We start from the raw sequence: 21822 nt of genomic DNA, 5'->3' as shown, positions 1-21822 counted from the left end.
CACAGAGGCATGAGGTTTATTATTTGGATACCTGAGGTCAGCAGGGGAGGGATCCCAGGGCAGATCCAAAGTGGCTTGAGGGGCAATGGAAGGGCATTGGCCTGGAATTTTGCTTGTGGCTGGAAATGAGGTAGCAACACACCCATCACACTCCGTATCCGGCAGGGTTTGAATGGTTTGAAATCGCTGGCACCAAGGCTTCTGAGACTTTGTTCCCCAAGAACATTTCCAAGGACATCATGAAAGATAAAGAAATTGGGAGTTGACAATTTGCTTTCCAGACATTCTCTTTGGAAACATGATTTTCTAAAATTAAAATTCCTCAGGCTGTAGAGAGCAGGCCCCTAAAATTTTGGTCAATTTTGCCCAGTCACTGGGTAGGGACAAGGGTCCCATGGAATTTGACACTCACTCCTCCTTCCTGTGTCTAGACTCTGGCCTCCCACAGCTATGCCTCAGCCCCAGGGGATGTGCCAACAGCGTGGAGGCCAGGAAAAGGGGCAAAAGGAGTTGTGGAGGGAGCAACACAGAGGACATGCTTGCCACTAGAGCCTCTTCACACAGCAATGACCTTGTTAAAAATGTCGCCAAAAGCCTTCAGCATCTCCCATTTCACCCAGCATAAAAGCCAAAGTCCTTGTCATGGCCATAAGGCCTTTCCTGATATGGCCCATTACCTCCCAACCCATCTGCTTCTCCCTCTGCTCACCCAGCTCCTAGCCATACTGACCTGTTTGGATTCTTGAACACTCTAGGCCTGCTTCTGCTCAGGGCCTCTGGATAGGCATGATGAGGAAAACTCTTGTTTTTCCCAGTTACTGCCCATTTTACTGTATGCTAACCCTACACACACCCAGAGTGTGGACACTGGGATTGCAACTTGAGTTTAGTTAGTGATCTCCACCCTAAGCACCTTCATGACCTGGGATTGTGGACTGCACTTCTCCTGGGTCATTGTGCCCCCTTGCTTCTGGGATCTGTGTGTTATTAAATCTTGCGAATTTAATTTCTTCATGTGAGTGTACTGAAATTGTGTCTTCAATGAAAAAGACCCCAGGGTTTTCATTTTCCCAAAGTGGGAGCTTGGATGCTGAGGGTTACCTGTGTGGGTGGCTTGTGTCTCCTCCTTCAGCAGGTCACATCTGCGAATTCCTAATTTACCACCCAATTCTGGCTTCCCAACAAAATCAGCTATTCTTGCTGTCATACCCCACCCACCATCTTCACCGGCCCTTCTCTCATTTGCTTCAAGTTATCACTCAAAGGACATCTTGGTCAGCTATTTAAAGCAGAACCCATCAAAACACCCAGACCCCATTTCCTGCTTTCCTTTTGCCTCATGATAATCATAATCATCCAGGCATTCTCTCTACCCACTGGAATGTGAAGTCTTCAAGGACAGGCATTTTTCTGTCTGGTTTCCTGTGTCCCCAGCAAACGGCATGTAGTAAGCATCCCCCACGTATTTACTGGAAAAAAGGATGGAATCCAGGCTGGACAAGGGGGGAAAGTGAAGCCAGAGAGGGTTGCCTGAGCGTGAGGAAGCATGAGGATGAACAGATGGAGGTCTCCATGGGGTGGAAAGATGAGCAAGTGACTTGGCGGGTTAGCAGAGGAACGGTGTCAGTAAAACTGCAAATGTGGCACTTCTTGTCTCGGGTGTTTCCTTGGGAAGGTGGGGCAGAAGTGGAGGGGAGGAGATGAGCAGTGATGCAGAGAAGGGTAGGCAGCCCACTGTAGCCCAAGCCTGACCTGTGCACCCTTGAACCAACTCTCCCACACTTCCCTCTTCAAATCTCTCCCTCATTTGCAACTGATGGCTCTGCCTCTACTTTCTTGAAAGCACAAAAGCCAAGCCCCTACCTTCCTACCCTAACTGCAAACCTGACTACATCTGCCTGTTATGCCTTTCCTCCTGGAAAAACACAGGAGGTGCCTCTCTGTCCACCTACCCTTGGATACCCCCAAGTTGGGATGGACTGGCTGGCATCAAGGTCCTCTCTGGTGGCAGATGTGTTGCTTCTGGGACAACTCCCACTGCTCACTGAGAAGGGTACAGCTCTGGGGACTATGGAGAGGTCAGTCCCCACCTACTAGGGGCAGTCACAGGTGCTCCATAACTGGAGATGAGTGGGCGTGGGAGAAAAATGAGCCTGGGAGCTTGTGAGAACAGGAGGGACACGGAGAGGGCAGGCCTCTGTGGGGCCAATGGCCAGGATCATAAGGCACAGGGCCAGAGGGTGGGAAACAGCTGCTTGCATAACTGCACAGCAGCCCTGAGTTTGACTGTAAGAAAGCAGGACCTCAGATCCTGCACAAAGGAAAGGCAGAAGGAATCTTGCATCTAGTGACTGCACAGGAGGGACAAGAAAGGGTGAGGAACTTGTAATGACTGCACACCACTTCTGGGGGAGGATGACTGTAATCAGACCAGAAAAACTCTTGACCTGATTTTATGTAAGCAGAATATCAATTATAACCATAGACAAAGAGTTCACTCTAATTACCAAAGAAAAGCATTCCTAAGGTTATTTCAAACCAAATGTCAGTTTACTTTTTTGGTTCTGTTTGATTATAGTAATAAACTCTATTTGTGAATATGAAGCTCCTATCATTTTTCCTTTCCTAACAATTGTGGCAGTCTGATAACAAAATGTACAAGCAAAACAAACAAGAAACAAGAGGTCACAGGAAGCAGGAGTGCTGGCAGGGGAAGGAGGGTCTGGGCTTTGTGGAAAGTGGGATGTGGGGGTAGAGGACAGCAAGTGCACCTGGCTTCAAGTCTGGGGGGAGGGTGAAGCTGGGACATGGGCAGAGGAGTTGGGAATGGAGCTGTTTCACTCCCTGGTGTGGATCAGCTGGTGTTTGACCAACTTGGACCGCTGGCTGAATGCTTTCCCACAAGCAGAGCAGTCATAGGGCTTCACACCAGTGTGGATCCTCTGGTGCTGGATGAGGACTGAACGCTGACTGAAGGCCTTCCCACACTCACTACACTTATACGGCCTTTCACCAGTGTGGATTATCTGATGCTGAATAAGGTGTGAACTCTGGCTGAAGCCCTTACCACATTCGACACACGTGTATGGCTTCTCTCCAGTGTGAACTTTCTGGTGGTGTATAAGGTTTGAGCTTCGGTTGAAGGCTTTACCACACTGGTTACATTCATGGGGTTTTAATCCATTATGGATTCTCTGATGCTGAATCAGAGTTGAACTCTGGCTGAAGGTTTTTCCACATTCAGTACATTCGTAGGGTTTCTCTCCAGTGTGAACTCGCTGGTGAAGGATGAGGTTGGAGCTCCGACCAAATGTTTTTCCACATTCGCGACACTCATAGGGCTTGTCACCCGTGTGTACACCCTGATGCTGAATGAGGGCTGAGCTGTGACTGAAGGCCTTCCCACAGATGCTACATTCATACGGCTTCTCCCCTGTGTGGATTATCTGGTGCTTTCTGAGCACCGAGCTATAACTAAAGGCTTTTCCACACACATTACATACATGAGGCTTTTCTCCAGTGTGAATTCTCCGATGCTGAATGAGGCTCGAACTCTGACTGAAGGCCTTCCCACAGTCACTGCACTTATAAGGTTTCTCTCCAGTGTGAACCCTGTGATGCTTAATGAGGTTGGAAACCCGGCTGAATGGTTTGCCACACTCATTACACTCATAAGGTCTCTCTCCAGTGTGAACCCTCTGATGCTTCCTCAGGTGTGAGCTCTGGCTGAATGCTTTCCCACACTCATTACACTGAAAAGGTTTCTCACCTGTGTGAATCCTGTGGTGCTTAATGAGATTTGAGCTCCGCCTAAAGGCCTTCCCACATTCGTTGCACACATACGGCTTCTCTCCAGAATGAATTCTTTGATGTTGGATGAGGTTTGAGCTCCGCCGAAAAGCCTTCCCACATTCACTGCATTCATAGGGCTTCTCACTCATGTGAGACTTCTGGTGCTTTTTAAGGCTTGAGTTCTGGCTGAAGCCTTTTCCACAATCATTGCATACATAAGGCTTCTCTCCGCTGTGGTTAATCTGATGCCTAATGAGGTGTGAGTGCACACTGAAGGTTTTCCTGCACTCACTGCACTGGTAGGGTTTTTCACTCACATGAGACCTTTGATGATTTTTAAGAAATGAGTTCTGGCTGAAGGATTTTCCACATTCACTGCATACGAAGGATTTCTGTCCAGTATGGGTTATCTGATGCTGAATAAGATCAGGGTTTCCCCTGAAGGTTTTCCCACAATCACTGCAAATGAGTGGGCTTTCGGCTATGTGAAGGCCCTCATGGCTACTTAAGTCCATACTGTGCTGGAAGCTGTGGCCACACATATCATACAGATGTGGCCTCTCTTCTGTAGGAATTCCCTGAGACACTGTTGGGTTTGGGCTCAGACTGAGGCTTCTTACAAAGTCATCACAGCCCAGCTCTTTTTCTAAGGGGCTCCTAAGGAGCACTGCCACTGGTGTGAAGCCTCCCTCCTGGTAGAGTGACTGCACCTGTCTCTCACTGTCAGGAATTCCCCAATCTCCCTCCAGTACATCATCACAGAATTCTCCAAGCTCAGGTGCCTGGGAAAAATCACTGGTATAGTTTTCTGATATTTCCGCTTGTGATTCCAAATCCTCAGAAACTTCTTTCTTCTGAAGAAATTCCTTGCCCTTAGTGCTGGTATCCCAATCTGAAATGACAAACAAAGTCCACTTGGAAGGGAACAGGAAAATACAGATGACACATCAGGGAACATGTGACCCACTGGGAGTGGCAGTCCCAAATCTCTCAAGGGGACGAGAGAGGGGGCTGGGAGGGCTCTGAGGGGATGAGGCAGCAGGGCCCTTCAACCTACAAGACTGACGCTCACCCCCATGACCCACATCTCAGGAAATCACCTGCAGCTCCCTACTGCTTTAAGTACAACTCCAAATGCCCCTCAATGGCTCCTCCCTCTCCCACTGCAGGTAATCAGCAAGTCTACACCTCATGGTATACTGTTAGTTAGTCATTGTAACTCTTTTGTCTTTCCCACAGTGTTTCTTGGGGAAAATACCGATTTTTTTTTTTTTTTTTAGCACCAACTAACAGCATTCAGACCTTGCTTCAGGAGTCACCAGTAGGGATAGGTGGGCTCTCTGCTGGCAGGTGCAGAAAGGGACTGTTTCTCTCAGAGAAGCAGGGTACTTCTGATTGCATGGCAGTGGGGACTTGCCTAAAACACCAGATTCTGTCCTGTTCAACAGAGGCGGCTTCAGAGACTGTGCACTGTCCTACCAAAGCAATCCTTACCCCCTAAAACCTGTAATTCTGACAGGTGGTAGCTGGACAACTTTGTGCCCTGGTACAATGGTAAAGCTGCTGTGCCCATCGTTCTGGAGGCAGAAATGTGCACAAGGTTCCTCAGCCATCAGAAGGGCTCTGTGACCTCCCCCTCTTCTCTCCTCACATCTGAAGGAACAAGGAAACCCTCACTCTCTTGGATCACCTAGCTGAACGCAGATCTTAAGTCTGTTTCAATCAAACACCCGGACCACTCTGTGGCTGTCTTTTCCTGCCTGGATGTTGACTAGCTTACCTGGCCTTCTAACCTCCCCTGCTGCCCACAGACAGCCCCGTGACATCAGAGCACTCCAACATTCTCCCAGGCCCTTTCTGAGCTCACCTTCACCGCTGCTCTTGTTCTCAGAGCAGGATGGACACATTCACCTTAGGATCTGCCCTGCTTGGAGCACTTCCCAGATGGTTCTCATGCTCCTTAATTTTTTTTTTTTTAAAGATTTGTTTATTTTAGAGAGAAAGAGAGAGAATGAGCATGAGGGAGGGGGAGAGGGAGAAACTTAAGCAGACTCTGCATGGAGCTGGATCATGATCTGAGCCACAATTAAGAGTCAGATGCTTAAACTGACTGTACCACCCTTCTTCCTTCACTTCTGCCTGGTGTCTGTTCAAACACAATTCACTGGAGACAATCTCTGATCATTGCCCCTCCACTGCTCCTCCTGTACTTCTGTACAGCCCTGATCGCTCTCTGACAGGGCCCCATATCCCGGGACTGGAGCGACCCCTCATCTGGCCACAGTCAGCGGTGCTGAGTAGGTGGATGGCCACCCTTCCCCATACTTTGTTGGGCTCACTGCCCTCTGAATGGCCCCTCAGTTCAGGCTGACACTGTCTCGCCCCATCTGGAAGTTCTAGGATCTAACAGCATTCTGTGTCCTTGCCTCATCTGGACACTTCTATTCCCTCTGGAGCCACCAGAATGACCTCAATGCAGACCTGGCCTGGTTACACACTCAGCCTGTCTGCCTGCCATGCCCACACATCTGGAAGCCCCTGCACACTCCTTGCCCCCTGCATGGAGTTTGTGTCAGACCCTCTCCTATGAACTCAGCCACACAGGTGCTGTGCTTTACCCTTCTGCTGGCCCTCAGACAGGCCCATCATCACGTGCTGCACACGGGCTGACCATGTTCTTCTGAGTCTCAGAGCTCCCCAGGTCAGAAGCCCTGGACCTGGGGGTGTCTAGGAAATGTCCATATAAGGCTAGGCTCCTAGGAGTAATGGGGGGAGGGTTCACTGAGGGCTGAAGGGACAGGGAGGTTGCTAAGGGAAACAAGGGTCTACACAGGTTGGTCCAAAGCCCACTATGCCCCCCATAGCCTGCAGCAACTGACCCAGGGAGCCTCCCACCCGCCTCTGGCTGGATATGGAGTAGGGGCCAGAAGGGAATAACACATAGGAGTCAATGGAGCGTTCACATAATTGGTCACAGGGTACCCATTTTAGGCTTTGTGGCTGTATGGTATTGGTTATATGGTCTGCTTTGTTACAACCCTGGAAAAACCTCAAACCATTCTTTGCTTGCAGGCCGTTAAACAAAAAACCAACAAAACCCCCCAACCAATCCCTGGCTAGCTGAATCTGGCCTGTGGAGCACAGTCTGCTGACCTTAAGATAAGATCACTAGTGTGGCTCAGGAGATGGTGGCAATGACTGGTTTTCAGCCCCACGCCACTGCTGACCTGGAACCTTTTTATTGAGACAGGAGCAAAACAGTCCTGTGGGTGAGGATGGTGAGAGGTCACTTTAGATTTATTAAATCTGATGTAGTTCTCTGCAACTTTAGAACTGTTGGAACAATGATGAAAGTTTCTCTTTCCAAAGGAAATGTAAAATTGGAAATGTGGTTTCCCTTCTCTCTCTCTCTCTCTCTCTCTCTCTCTCTCACACACACACACACACACACACACACACACACACACACACACACACAGTTGGGTTTAAGGGAGGCGCCTGGCTGGCTCGGTCAGTGGAGCATGTGACTCTTGATCTTGGGGTTGTAGATTTGGGCCCCATGTTGCCCATGTTGGTGCAGAGATTACTTAAAAATAAAATCTTTTAAAACAGCAAAAACTGGGCTTAAGGGCAAAGAAAGATTTGAAAACAAATGGAGTTTCTTGCACCATCCTTACTGCCCCCATGACTAATCCCCACTGCAGAAAAGAGAGGATTCTGAGTCCATCTAGAACACAACACATCCCTTAGTATTTCCTGAGAGAAAGCAGTCATTACAGACCTTTATGATTAATGGCTTCTATGTTTGTGGAAAACAGTTTAGGTAAGAACCCAGGTCAAAGCTGCTCATGTGAGTGCCACGCGGGCCTGTGGTGCACTGGCTGCTGCAGGTGGCACAGCAGTCATCTGACCTGGCACCTAACCCAGCCACCCACAGCACAGACTCCCAAGTGTCAGCACAAACTCAGGTGGAGGCCCCTCTAGTCTTCTGTCTCCTGAGTGGGTTTTCTTTTCATTTACTTTATTTACAGAGGCAAGATTTACAAACATAAAATTGTTTAAAACATTTAAGTGGCATTTACTACATTCACAATGTTGTGCCATGACACCTCTATCTAGTTCCAAAACAGTGCCATCACTGCAAACTAGAGCCTCTTCACCCATCAGTTTGCATGTCTCCTCCTGGACTCTTGGCAATCCGCACTCTGCATTTATCTATTCCTGATATCTCATACAAACGGAATCATATCACATGGAACTTTTAGGTGTGGTTCTTTCACTTTCACTAATATTTTTCCAAGTTCAGCTACATTGTAGCATCTATCACTGCTTCATGCCTCCCCCATTTTTGGTCTGAGTAATATTCCATTGTACGGATATACTGTATTTTCCACTGATGGACATCTAGGCTGTTTTCTTTTGGGCACTGTGAATACTGCTTCTATGATCACCATGTATAGGTCCATGTTTGAGTATCTGTCTTCAACTCTTCACGTATTTACCTAGCATTGCTGGGTCCTATGGCAATGGTATGTTTAAACTTTTGAGGAACCGCCAAATTTTATTACACAGTGGCTGGACCACTTCACATTCCCACCAGCAATGTATGAGAGTTTCAATTTGTCTATACACCCTTGAAAACACTTGTTACATATTGAAGCATTACAGCCACTTTAGTGGGTGTGAAGTGGTTATCTCCTTGTGGTTTTGATTTGCATTTCTCAAATGACTAATGAATTTAAGCATCTTTTCATGTACTTGTTGGCCATTTGCATATTTTCTTTTAAAAAGCATTTATTTTAGTTCTTTGGCCATCTTAAATTGGGTTGTCTTTTTATTGTTGGGTTTTAAGGGTTCTTTATATATTCTGAATGCTAGACTCTTACCAGAAATACAATTTGCTAAGATTTTTTCCCATTCTGTAGGATGTCTTTTTACTTTCTTGATAAAGTCCTTTGATACCCAAAAGTTTGTAACTGTGATAAAGTCCATCTTACCTATTTTTTCCTCTTATTCCTAACGCTTTTGGTGTCAGAACTAAGAATCCACTGCCAAATCCAATGTTGTGAAAATTTATCCCTCTTTTAAGAGTTTTATGATTTTAGCTCTTTATTTAGGTTGTTGGGCCATTCTGAATTATTTTTTGTATATGGTGTGACGTGGGGTCCCAGTTTATTCTTTTGCATGTGGATATCCACTTGTCCCGGCATCACCTGTTGAAAAATTATCTTTTCCTGCTGAATAGTCTTGACTTCAATTTGCAGATCAATTTGTCACAGATGTCTGGGTTTATTTCTAGACTCTCAGTTCTATTCCATTGATCTGTATGTATAGCTTTATGTCAGTACCAAATTGTTTTGATTATTAAAACTTTGTAGTAATTTCTGAAACTGGTGAGTATGAGTTCTCTTGTTTTTCCTTTTCAAACTTGTTTTAACTGTTTGGGCCTTTTTGTAATTCTGTATGAATCTGAGGGCTTTTCAATTCCTGCAAAAAAAGCTGTTGGAATTTTGATATGGTTTGTATTGAATTTGCAGATTGCTCTGGATAGCACAGACATTGTAATCCAATTAAGTTCAGTCCATGGACTCAATGTCTTTCTAACTATTTATGTATTTGTTAATTTCTTTTATCAAGGCTTTGTAATTCTCAGGAATCAATTATTTCACTTCCTTGGTTAAATTTATTTGTAGGTTTTTTCTTTTTAAAAAGATTTTATTTGAGAGAGAATGAGAGGGGAGATGGGGGTGGGACAGAGGGAAAGGGAGAAGCAGACATCCCGCTGATGAGGGAGCCTGACTTGGGGCTTGGTCCTAGGACCCTGAGATCATGACCTAAGCCTAAGGCAGACGCCTAACCAACTGAGCCACCCAGGTGCCCCTATTTTTCCCTTTGATGCTATTTAAATGAAATTTTTTTTCCTTTTCAGATTGGTCATTGTGGTATATAGAAACAATTTATTTTGTGTCTTGTCTTGTACCCTGAAACTTGGCTGAATTCATTTATTACCTCTTATACCTTTTTAATGGATTCTATGGGATATTCTATATATGGGATCATGTCTTGTGCAAACAGAGATAGTTTTCCATCTTCCTTCTCACTTTGGATGTCTTATTTCTTCTTCTTTCCTGAGTTCTCTGGTTAAACTTCCAGTACAATGTTGGACAGTGGTAAGACGGGCATACTTTCCTCATCACTAGGGGAAAAGACTTTAATCTTTCACTATTGTGTATAATGCTAGCTGTGGGTTCTTCATGAATGCCTTTATCATGTTAAGGAGGTTCCCTTGAGTTTTCCGTGTTTTTCTTTCTCTCTTTTTTTAAATCACAAAGGGTGTTTGATTTTGTCAAATACTTTTCTGCATCAATTGCGGTGATTATAATTTTCCTCCTTCCATTAATGTGGTAAATGACACAGGTTGGTTGATATGTTGAACTACCTTTGTATTCCTGGGTTACATCCATGGGGTACAATACTTCATCTTTTTTTTTTTTTTTTTTTTTAGATTTTATTTATTCATTTGACAGACAGAGATCACAAGTAGGCAGAGAGGCAGGCAGAGAAAGAGAGGGAAGCAGGCTCCCTGCTGAGCAGAGAACCCGATGCGGGGCTCGATCCCAGGACCCTGAGATCATGACCTGAGCCGAAAGCAGAGGCTTAACCCACTGAGCCACCCAGGTGCCCCATAATACTTCATTCTTGAGTCACTTTGGTAATTTTTTTGTTTGTCTTTAGGAATTTCTCTTTCATGTAGTTTATCTAATCTGTCAGTACACAACTGTTAACAGTCTTTTCTTAGACTCCTGTTCACTTTTTTAAAGATAGGTAGTAATGTCCACTTCTGATTTTTGTTATTTGTGTCTTCAAAGGTTTGTCAACTTTTAAAAAATATTTTATTTATTTGACAGAGAGAGAGAGAGAGAGATCACAAGTAGGCAGAGAGGCAGGCAGAGGGAGAGGGGGAAGCAGGCTCCCTGCTGAGCAGAGAGCCCAATGCAGGGCTCGATCCCAGGATCCCAAGATCATGACCTGAGCTGAAGGCAGAGGCTTAACCCACTGAGCCACCCAGATGCCCCACTGCTTTTTTTTTTTAAGATTTTATTTATTTAACAGAGAGAGACACAGCAAGAGAGGGAACACAATCAGGGAGAGTGGCAGAGGGAGAAGCAAGCTTCCCGCTGAGCAGGGAGCCCAATGCGGGGCTTGATCCCAGGACCCTGGGATCCTGACCTGAGCTGAAGGCAGAAGCCTAACAACTGAGCTACCTGAGCACCCCAGATCTTTCTTCCTTTTTAATGTATCCATTATAGCTATAAATTTACCTTCTGGCACTGCCCCTGTTGCGTATTTTGTCATTTGTCTGCAGGTGTTTTCTAATTACCCTTGTAATTTTTCCCTGACTCACGAATTAAGAATATATTGTTTTATTTCTATGTATTTGTAAATTTTTCAATTTTCCTGCTGTTATTGATTAGAGATAATAAGTTACATGATTTCAGCTGTTTTTATTATGAAGATTTGTTTTGTGGCTTAACATAAGGTCTATTTTGGAGAATGACTAGTACACCTGAAAAGACTATGTGCTTCTTTGAGGAAGTGTATGTATGTACACACCTATGAGGTCTAATTGATTATTTACTGTTGTTCAAGTTCTCAATTTCATTACTGATCTTCTGTTGAGATGTTCTATCCGTTTTTAGAAGTGAGGTACTGAAGTCTCCAAGTATTACTGTATAACTATTTACTCCTCCCTTCAAATGTATATGTGTTCCATATATTTTGGGGTTCTCTTTTGGCATGTAGATGTTTGTAACTTATATCCTCTTGCTGAATTCTTTTACCCACACATAATGTACTTCTTTTCTCGTTACAGTTTTTAACCTCGTTTATTTTTTCTGGTGTTATAGTCACCCCAGCTCTTTTGGTTACTATTTATTTGCAGGTGGTATCTTTTATCACCTTTTAGTTTAAACTTATTTGTGTCTTTGGATCTAAAGTAAGCCTCTGGAGACAGTATATAGTTGGATTGTGCTTTTTTACCCACTGTGTTAATGTCTGCCTTTGGAGAGTTTAAACCTTTTATAATTAATTATTGGTAAGGAAGGATTTACTTCATTTTGCTACTAGTTTTTGGTATCTTTTACCTTTTTTGTCCCTCATTTACTTTAGTAATGTCTTCTTTTATGTTACTTTTTTGTAGTGTACCATCTTAATTTTCTTCTTTCTTCCTTTCATGGATATTTTAAAGATATTTTCTTAAAATATAAAGGGGATTACAATTAACATCCTAATATCCTAAAACAATGTAGTCTCATCCCTTCCATCTCATCTATTTTAGTTTTTATTCCCTCAGCTTTACTGAAATAGAATTGACATACATCATCGTGTAAGTTTAAGGTGTACAATGTAATGATTTGTACACTGATACATGTACACTGTGAAATGATTACCGTCATAAGGTTAGTTAACACATTCATCACCTTATATAGTCTTTTTTTTTTTTTTTCAGTAATGTCTACACCCAACATGGAGCTCAACTCATGACCCCAAGACCAAGAGTGGTATGTTCTACCAACTCAATCAGCGAGGTACCCCCTTCTTTTGATGGTAAGAACTTTTAAGTTCTACTTTCTTAGCAATTTTCAAACATATAGTATAGTATTGTTAACTCCAGTCACCATGCTATACATTAGAACCGCAGAATGAAACCATCGAGTTTGAACTGATAACAACTTAGCCAAAACAGCATAAAAAACCTCTGCTCTCACACACCTCTGTTCTCCACTTCACGTTGTCACAAATGTATCTTCATATGTTGTTTGTGACATAATTTTTAATTATTTATATGAATTTGTCTTTTAAATCATTTAGGAAATAAAAAGCAGAGTTATAAACCAAAAACACAGTATTACTAGCTTTCACAGTTAACAATGCAGTTACCGTTACTAGGGATTTTTATTCGTTTATATGACTTTCAGTTCCTACCTAGTGTCCCTTCATCTTAACCTGTAGGACTTCCTTTAGCATTTCTAATAGGGCAGTAAAAATGGTAATAAATGTAAATAATGGTAATAAATGTCCTTAGGGGCACCTGGGTGGATCAGTCAGTTAATCATCTTCCTTTGCCTAAGGTCATGATCTCAGACTCCCTGTTCAGCAGGGAGTCTGCTTCTCCCTCTCCCTCTGCCCCCACCCCGCTTGTGCACATGTTCTCCCTCTCTCTCAAATAAACAAAATCTTAAAAAAAGAAAAAAATCCTGAACTTTTATTTATCTCAAAATATCTGGGAATATCATTTTGATGGGTAATTTTGCCAGATAAAGAATTCTTGGCTGACAGTTTTTACTTTCTCAGCACTTTGTCATCCCACTGCCTTCTGGACTCCATGGGTTCTGATGAGAAACTGGCTGCTAATCTAATTCAGGACCCTTATATGAGATGGGTTGCTTCTTTTTGTTTTCAAGAGTCTGTCTTTTACAATTTGATATTATAATGAGTCTTGATGTGAATCTCTTTGAATTTATCCTAGTTGGAGTTGAGCTTTTTGTGTAGAGTATAGATTCATGTCTTTCATCAAATTTAAGATGTTTGGGCCATTGTTTCTTCAAATATTCTTTCTACCTCTTTCTGTTTCTCTTCTGTGTATCTTGGTTTGAGTGATGCTATCCCACAGGTCTGTTAAACCCTGTTCACTTTTCTTTAATCTTTATTCTTCCTGCTTCCGAGACAGAATAATTTCAATTGTTCTATCTTCAAATATGCCTGCTCAAAGCTGCTGTTGAATCCCTCTAGTGAATTCATTTCAATTATTACACCTTTCAACTCTAGAATTTGTGTATGGTTCTTAAAAAAAAAAAAAGATTTTATTAACTGAGAAAGAGAGAAAGCACAAGTTGGGGGTGAGAAAGGGAGAGGGAGAAAGACACGCCCCCCCACTGAGCAGGGAGCCTGATGTGGCACTCCATCCCAGGACCCCAAGATCATGGCCCGAGCTGAAGGCAGACAGTTAGTCAACTGAACCACCCAGGAGCCCTTGTTCTAGTTCAAATCTGTAATTATATAGTATAAATTATATAATTGTTTAAGTTTAAAATCTCTTAATATTCTCATTTTGTTTGTACAATGTTTTCCTGGTTTCTTTTAGCTCTTTGAGCACATTTAAGAAAGTTGGTTTACAGTCTGTCAAATATCTGTGCTTTTTCAGGGACACTTTCTGCCAATTAATTTTCTCCCTTTGAATGGGCCAGCCCTTATTTTCCTTTTTCTTTGTATTCTTGGTAATTTTTTGTTAAAAACTGGACATCTAAATATTTATTGTGGTAACTCTGTAAATCAGTTTCTCCTCCTCCAGGCTTTGCTGTTATTGACTGTTGAATGCTACAATCATTTGTTCATTTAGTGAGTTTCCAATTAAGTTTTGCAAACTAAAGCTACTCTGTCACGTGTGGTCACTGAGGTCTCTTTCTTTAGCTCGTATTCAGCTTGTGCTTTGACAGAGACTTCCTTGAATACTAACAGTAAAAGAAAAGTCATACACCTCTCCCAGTGTATGTGCTGGGGTACTCCTTTAACACTATATGTACCTATTGTAGCTTCCTGCTTTTACTGGCTTAGAGATGAGCCAGACAGGAAGCTATGATCTTCAGAGGTCTTTTCTGAGCATATATCCTGTCTGGGGCATGTATGCAGTTTTCTAAATCCCTTGATATACAAGGATGCTTTTGAATGTCCTCACTTCCCCAGCTTTCCGTCCTAGGCTTTAGGTGGCTGACTGTACTATTAACTGATGTCCCAGGTAGTTGTGGGGTTTTAGTTTCCCTACAATGTTTTTGAACCCAGGGCTTTTGTGCTCCAAGTTCTGAGTATGGCAAAACAGACAAGCACTTTGCATCAATCCTTTATCCAATCCCACACAGGTCAGGACAAATGATAATTTTTGAGTAAGAACGTCTTTGCTGCTTTTGGAACCAGGGGCCGTGACCCCACACTGGGAACAGAGGCCGCTCCCTTTAACTGCTATTGAGCCAGGGAGTGTTTGGGGCAAGAGCAGGTGAAACACCACACAGCTTTCCTGCCATTTTTAAGTGGCCTTTTCTTGATTTACCATTTACCTGGTTGTTGTAAACACTTTTCTAGATTTAGATTCTTGACAAAGTTGGTGCTGGTACTTTCTGCTTGATTTTTGTTTTGTTTTCTTTTGATGTTTTGGTGAAGGACTGGGTATTTGGAGCTATGTGCTCCACCATTTCGTTCCACAGTGGCTTTTTAAATATGAGTTACCATCAGCCTGGTGGTTTTTTTTCATTTTTTCATTTTTAATGGAATAGGGCCAGTCCTCCCTCACCATTCTCAGCCCAGCATACTGTTAACCATTTGGTTCACATTCTGCTTCTGCCTGGGGGCAGTCAGCAGGCCTCTCTCTCATAGCCCCTTCTTAGGACTTCACCACGTCTCTCACCTCCTAACACTCTCCTGCTCCAACATACCCAGCATTGCCTTGTACCACCTCTGCCTGCTGGGGGAGGTCATCAAGAGGACGTGATCACTGGATGACTCCTGAGCTGGATGCAGGTGAACGGAGGCTCCTCATCCTTTTCCCTGTCCTTGAACGTACATTCTGCTTGCCTTCCCTGCTCCCAGGAGCTGCCCAAGGACACAGCGCCAAGACAGTGATGTGATGCTGTGACCCTCTAGACAGCATGTGTGGCAAACCCTGGGTTAAGGCCACATACCAACTTTTATGATGTGGCAGGTGGGTGCTGGGATCTATCACAGCTGCCTACGACGAGCCTCTTCAATAAGTTCCCCTGCTTATTAAACTGTCACGTACCAGCCTGGGTGGCCTGCCTTGTTCTTCAGTCTGTCTTTCCCTTCCATATACAGAGGCCAGTTTAAGTTACACCTGGGAAGTCCCTGAGGTTTGCAAACCAACACTGCCATCAGCCCAACCTTCCCTGGACACAGAGTCTGACAGGGGTATTCTGCCCAGATGTCCTGAGGATGACCATAGGTCCCACGTAGTGAAGAGTGTCCCCTTGTAAAATAGCCCCCATCAAATCCCAGTAAGGAAAACTAACAGTGAGTCACTATCCTAATCACTGCTGAGGGGTCCACAGAAAAGGCAGGCTAGTTGGGGGGTCTTCAGGAAAGGCCTCTCTACAGTTGCAAAGTGGATGGGACTGGCAAGGCAGTGTAAATGCAGCCAGAAGGGAGTAGGATCAAGGCCTGAATTAGGGCTGTACCCTAAATGCAGGGGACTACCACCAGCCTGGTAGTTGGGCTGCAGGGCTCAGCTGGCAACCATCGTATCACACACCTCTATGCCAGGTAGGGGAACATAGTGTCTTGCCCACACACCAAGAGAGCTTGGGGCCAGGCCAAATTCCTCTCTGATCTCTAGCCTTGGCCCTCAAGTCCATGGGACACCCCATCCCTAATGACATGGATGCCTCCTGGGGGTAAACAGAGGGTGACATGGCCAAAGTCCCTCCAGAATGAGGGCAACCAGTGGGGAACTTGCTCCCAGTACCTGGCTGCTGATGGTGAGGGGGGGTGGTTCCTGGCTCAGTGTAGCCAAAGCAGTGGGGATCACAGAGTGCCGATCCAGCGTGGGTCACAACAGGTGCGTCACTCACACAGGCCTGGGCTGCAGGGATCCAAGGGGATGGTCCAAGAACTGAGGGCTCCATTTCTGCCTTTTCAGATCGAGCTCTGAGGCTGGGCATGGCTGGGACCTGGAGACCAGCAAGGATACAGGTGAGTGTACAGAAGAGCTTGCTCTGGGGAGCCATACTCCCACCAGGCAGGGGTCTCTTCTATTCCCATAGCCTCAGACTTGATGCAGACCTGGTGCTAGGTCTCAGGGAAGGGGGAAGATGCTGATCTCAGGGCAGGGTGAGAACAGTGTCCTTTGGGCACCCCTAGAAGGGCCCCAGGCTGCCAGGATAGGAGAACAGCCCCATAGAGCCTGCACCCGTGGTGGGCCCACCCCTCATTCCTGACATTCCTGAAGGTGGACCATCAGGTCCATTCAAGGCAGAGCAGCAACTCCAGGAGGTGGGCAGCAGGGGCAGCCTTGCTTCAGATGGGAACGTGACATCACCACTGTGTCCAGTTGTGCCCTCCTGGCAGCATCACAGTGAGGTCCCCACCATCCTAAGCTGTCTTCCCACTGCATCAGTGGCTCCCTCCCAGGCTCCTCCTTATCTCTCTCTTCACGTTGGTACACCAGGGCTCACTCTGAACCTACACCAGCTTCCTCAGTTAAGGAAGGCATCGATACCCTTGTCCTGTGAAGATTCCCAGGGCTCATTTCCTGGGCTCATTTCCAGCTCTAAATGCTCCTTCTGAGGGGATACATGATACTGATACATGACAGCATCCCCATAAGAAGCAAATTAGTGATTTCCCCCACCCCTCCCACTGCCTTGTCTCTGCAAATGCCCTGCTCAGTGGCCTACCCCTATTGTGGCAATACCCTGTGGCTCCTTACTCACACTGCACCACTGACAGGTTCTCATCACCCTTCCGTCTTGCCAGGGTGGAGAAGACAAGTAAGGAAATGCTGGCAGAAGTGCACAGTGGACACTGCCTGCCTACTGGGTAACATGTAGTATAAGCCCAGACAGTTGTTCTGTTTTTTGTAATGCAAGTGCCTGAATTAAGCTCTGATGCTGAAGCACCTGCTGCAAACAGGCATCCATTTCGAAGACGGAATAAGTGCCAGTCACTGGCCTAGAAAAAGAGCCAAGCCGCCTCCCCTGACTGAGCCTCCTTTGCTTCTGAAATCTTGGTTGATTCTGATTACTGGCCACTTGTTATTTTTCTCCTCCTGTGCTTTAAATTTCCACTCTTACGTTTTATTTTATTTTTTACAAGTATCTTACTTATTCATTTGAGAAAAGAGAGCGTAAGTGCACCAGTGTGGGGGAGGGGCAGAGGGAGAGGGAGAAGCAAACTCACCGCTGAGTGGGGAGCTTGACTTAGGGCTCAATCCCAGGACCCTGAGATCATGAACTGGGTCTGAAGTCAGATATTTAAGCAACTGCTAGGTGCCCCTCCACTCTCAGGTTTTAAATTCATCAATAAAGAAGGAGCCTACGAAACCCCAGGTCTCCGCCCTTGACCTCAATAAAAGCAGAAATCCAGGCCAGTGTACCTCTCTCTCATCACCAGCAACCTCACTGTGTGGGCCCAGGTGTGTTAATTTGCAAGTCCTGTAAGTACTAACCCTTTATTTTTGGGAAAATTTCCTAATGGTTGTTGCTGAAGGGCATTTTGCAATCATAGTAAGAACCACACGCGTTGGTCCAACCAAATCATGGGTCTTTGACAGGCTGAGACCATCTGGAAACAGGCCGCAAGGAAGGAGCGGCACCCTGGGGCAGGCAGGCCCAGGGAAGGGGGCTTAGACAATTCCTGGTTAAAAAGGTAGGACATGAGGCAAAGGTACTCAGAGGCAGGGTCACTGGGGTACAGACTATCAGAGGCCACGGCTGCCTGACAGTGAGGCACCTGCCACGTTTCTGTATTAGGACAGACACAGGTGCTCAGAGGAACAGTACAGACAAGAGTCACAGGAGGGAGAGCACGGACTTAAGGTGCCGTCCACGTAGCAGCGGAACGGAGCAGATGTTGCTTCTGTGGGGGGGACCGTCACTCTCCCTCTCCCAAGGGGAGTCTGTCATTTACAATATTCATTCACTTTATTTTAAAATTCGTGAAATTACCACCCCTGTCACTGAATGGGGTGACATGGCTCAAAATTCAAAGGCAAAAAAGGACTGAAGGTGAAACACTCCCAGCCAGCTTCTCTGCTCCCCTTCCCAGTTGCTGACGTAGCCTTCCAGAACAATCTACGCTCGTTTTACATCTTGTTTTTCTCACCAGGTGTATGCGGGATCTTGCCCAGGGAGGGCACAGGCTGAAGCTGCGGGAAGCAGAATGCCCGCCAACACCCCTGTGCACATCCCGATCCCTGGAACCCTGGGTACGGTCCGCTGCCCAGCAAAGAGCCTTGCCGAGGGGATGATCTCACTACCGGGGCCCTTGGCGACTCCGGGACGCAAGGTCCCTGCGCAAAGGCTGGGGCCGCAGGGACTCAGGACAGTCAGCACGGAAGCGTGCACTTCAGTACAACGACCTCAAGGACCGGACTCTGCCAGCGGGCCTGGGAGCTAATTCTTTGGCGAAGAGCTCACCAGGGCGCTCAGCAGACGACCGGCAGCCCCAGCCCGTCGCCGGCACCGGAGAAATACTACGCATGGCTCATCTCTCAGCTCCACTAGCAGGGGGAAGAATGAATCCCTCGCCGGCCCGCGAGCCTCGTCGCCACTTGGACGTGACTGGACAACCCGGGGCCTCCAGGCAGGGCGCCGGGCGCCGAGGGGCAAGCTCGCTTCTCACGCAGCCCGGTACAGTCTGCCGTTCGCACCCAAGTCCCGGGGCCCCTCCTCCACCCCAAACGCCGGCGCCAGACAGCACTCACCGCGCACCTGCCCCGCCGCCCCGCGGTCCCGCGGCCGGGCTCCAGGGCGAGTCAGGCTCCGCCGTCCCGGGCACTCTCCCGACGGTGGCCCTCGCGCCCGCTCCGGAGGCGCCCTCCGAGGCCCCCTACCCCGCCCAGGCCGAGCAGCCCCCGCCCCTCTGCCCAGGACGTCCCTCCTAGACCGCCGAAGGCCGGCACCCGCCACGGGGGCATCGGCGTCCCGCCGCAGCGCCGTACGCAACGTGGAGGCTTCACCTCCGCGAACTCCTCCCCTCCGGGGATCGCTCCGCGCCGCGCGCAACGCCCAGGACCACCGCGGCTCTGCCCCGACACGGACCCCGGAAATCCCTCTCCCGACTTCCGGGCCAGCGTCGCCGCTCTAGGCGGCGGAGGCCCGGCGACTTGGTGCTCTAGCGCCGCTCTAGCGGCGGCCTGAGCGCGCTGCGGCCTGGGCGCGCTGCGGCCTGGGCGCGAAAAGGCGGGCGTGAGAAGTGGCGGAGAACGAGGTCGGCCGCTGTGGTGGGACGTTGAGGCCGAGTTCCTGGAATCGGAGCCCACGGCAGCTTGATGAAGGCAGGAGGGCACACGGAGGAGAACGGAGCCCCCAGTCAGTAAGTGATTCGGCGGACAGATGGACAAACTCAGGTTCCCTCCCAGATGACACGCGTTTCGTGGGCAGCTCACCGCGCGTGCGCGAAGTGGGTCCCGTACTTGGACGCGAAGTGGGTCCCGCACTGGGACGCGAAGGACGCGAAGGACACGAGCGTCTGGGGCGCCTGCGGAGCCTGCGGGGCTCAGTGGCTTAGGCCTCTGCCCGCCTCTCTGCCTGCTTGTGATCTGTGTCTGTCAAATAAATAAATCAAAAATCTAAAAATAAAGATTCTCTTAAAAAAAAGAATAATGTTTTAAGATGCATTTGACAGGAAGATTATCAAAGTTAGAAATATGTAACAAAAATTGGCAAAAACCCCTTAAGTATTGGAATTTATGAAATGCTGTCTACATAACCTTTTAATAAAAACCGATAGTAGCTGGAAGATGACAGACTTATAAAGCAACGGAAAGCAAAACCCTTCATGCTCACACCTATGGAGCCCCGTAAAGAGCGTGAAATATATAAAATTCACTGAATATTTTTCAGAGAAAAATATATATTGTATTCATAAAATAAAGGAAAATTTCAACTTTTACTGTTTGCGGGCCCTGCATGGGCTCTCAGGGCAGCTGTCCTTTAACACTGATCAGAGTCATCAGAACGTCAAAGCATGGGCTCAGTTTCTGCTCCAAACACGTTAGGTGTCTGTGAGCAAGGGGCAGGCGGGGCTAGGTCGGGAGAAATAGGTAGGGGCTGTGTGATCAGCCTTACCCCAAATCCCAGAAATGCTGAGGCATAAAGACAGCAGAGGGGAGGGATTTAATCAGACAACCTGGTTTGTCCTAATCATCGGAGAAGAGATATTCAAAGGAGAAGTAGTCATGGTGCTATCATGGTGACATCAAGAAGATTTAAGCTCCCTGGCCAATTTTCTATAAAAGACCATAAAAACCCCCAGTGACAACCCGTTCAGGACCCCTCTCACTCTAGAGAGCTTGCTTTCTGTTCTCACCTTCACTTAATACACCGTGACTTCACCCCTCTGTGCAGGATTCATCCTTGACTCCTTGAGACAAGAACCCTGCAACCCCGTAATACCTGCTTCATTCATAAATAAGGTAAAAGGGAGCATTCCAGACATAAAGAGAAGAGTAAAACAAAACCAAAAATCTCCCTGGTTCCCTTGAGGTTAAGATCTTACAGCTCTGCATGTACTAAAAGCTTAAGATAACACTATAACTCTCTGAAATGTCTTCTAAATTGTAAGTTCTTATGTAAAAAAAAAAAAAAGTATATAACCCTGCACCAAATGTTCCTCTCCCATCCAGCACTCTTTCTTGTTTTTTGTTGTCATTTCATTTCTATTTTTTTTAAGAATTTTATTTATTTATTTGAAAGAGAGAGAGAGATTGAGAGAGAGAGAGAGCATGAGCAGGGGGAGGATCAGAGGGAGAAGCAGACTCCCTGCCAAGCAGGGAGCCTGATGCAGGGTCCCAGGACTCCAGGATCATGATCTGAGCCGAAGGCAGTCGCCCAACCAACTAAGCTGCCCAGGTGCCCCTGTTGTCAATTGTTTTAAGTAGACCCCATGCCCCGTGTGGAAGAGAGTGTTCTCTTCTTTTTGAATATTTTGTATTGGGGTGGCTGCCCGAACTTGGACTCAAACAAAACTCTCTTTAAGAGACTCTAAAAGTTGTATTAGTATTGTATCAATAGCATAAATATATTGCCTTAAATACTTTTTCATTATTGAAGAAGACAAAAGGCTGATCTTCAGAAGTTAAGAAAAGGAAAAACACATTTCTTTGTACCAGCAATAATCAATAAGATAATGTAAGAAAAAATGAAATGTACTCCATGACAGCGACAAAAACTAAAAAAACACTGGGTATTTAATTAAGAGCACTCAAGACTTCTGTGGAGAAGACTCTGAAACTCTAGTGAAGGA

The 21822-nt window shown here is 46.3% G+C and overlaps 1 protein-coding gene across 4 annotated transcripts; it reads right to left on the bottom strand.

Annotated features, from left to right (window-relative positions):
- Positions 1–19593, bottom strand: ZNF16 (zinc finger protein 16). Of its 4 annotated transcripts, none has more exons than XM_047724691.1 (3): positions 19535–19593; positions 16322–16526; positions 1–4684 (listed from the first exon to the last, which is right to left on the bottom strand). In XM_047724691.1, exons 2-3 carry the CDS (start codon positions 16515–16517, stop codon positions 2838–2840), a joined length of 2043 nt encoding a protein of 680 aa, XP_047580647.1. In that variant the 5' UTR covers positions 16518–16526; positions 19535–19593; the 3' UTR covers positions 1–2837. The 4 variants fall into 4 exon arrangements, with proteins under 4 accessions (XP_047580647.1, XP_047580645.1, XP_047580646.1 ...); XM_047724689.1 differs by lacking the exon at positions 19535–19593 and adding an exon at positions 19280–19528; XM_047724690.1 differs by lacking the exon at positions 19535–19593 and adding an exon at positions 19287–19528.
- Positions 19594–21822: the final 2229 nt, after the last annotated feature.

Source organism: Lutra lutra, chromosome 4 (assembly GCF_902655055.1).
Source record: "Lutra lutra chromosome 4, mLutLut1.2, whole genome shotgun sequence".
Taxonomy (NCBI): Eukaryota; Metazoa; Chordata; class Mammalia; order Carnivora; family Mustelidae; genus Lutra; species Lutra lutra.
Note: the sequence above shows the minus strand (reverse complement) of the source record. Positions and strands in the feature narration are given on the sequence as shown.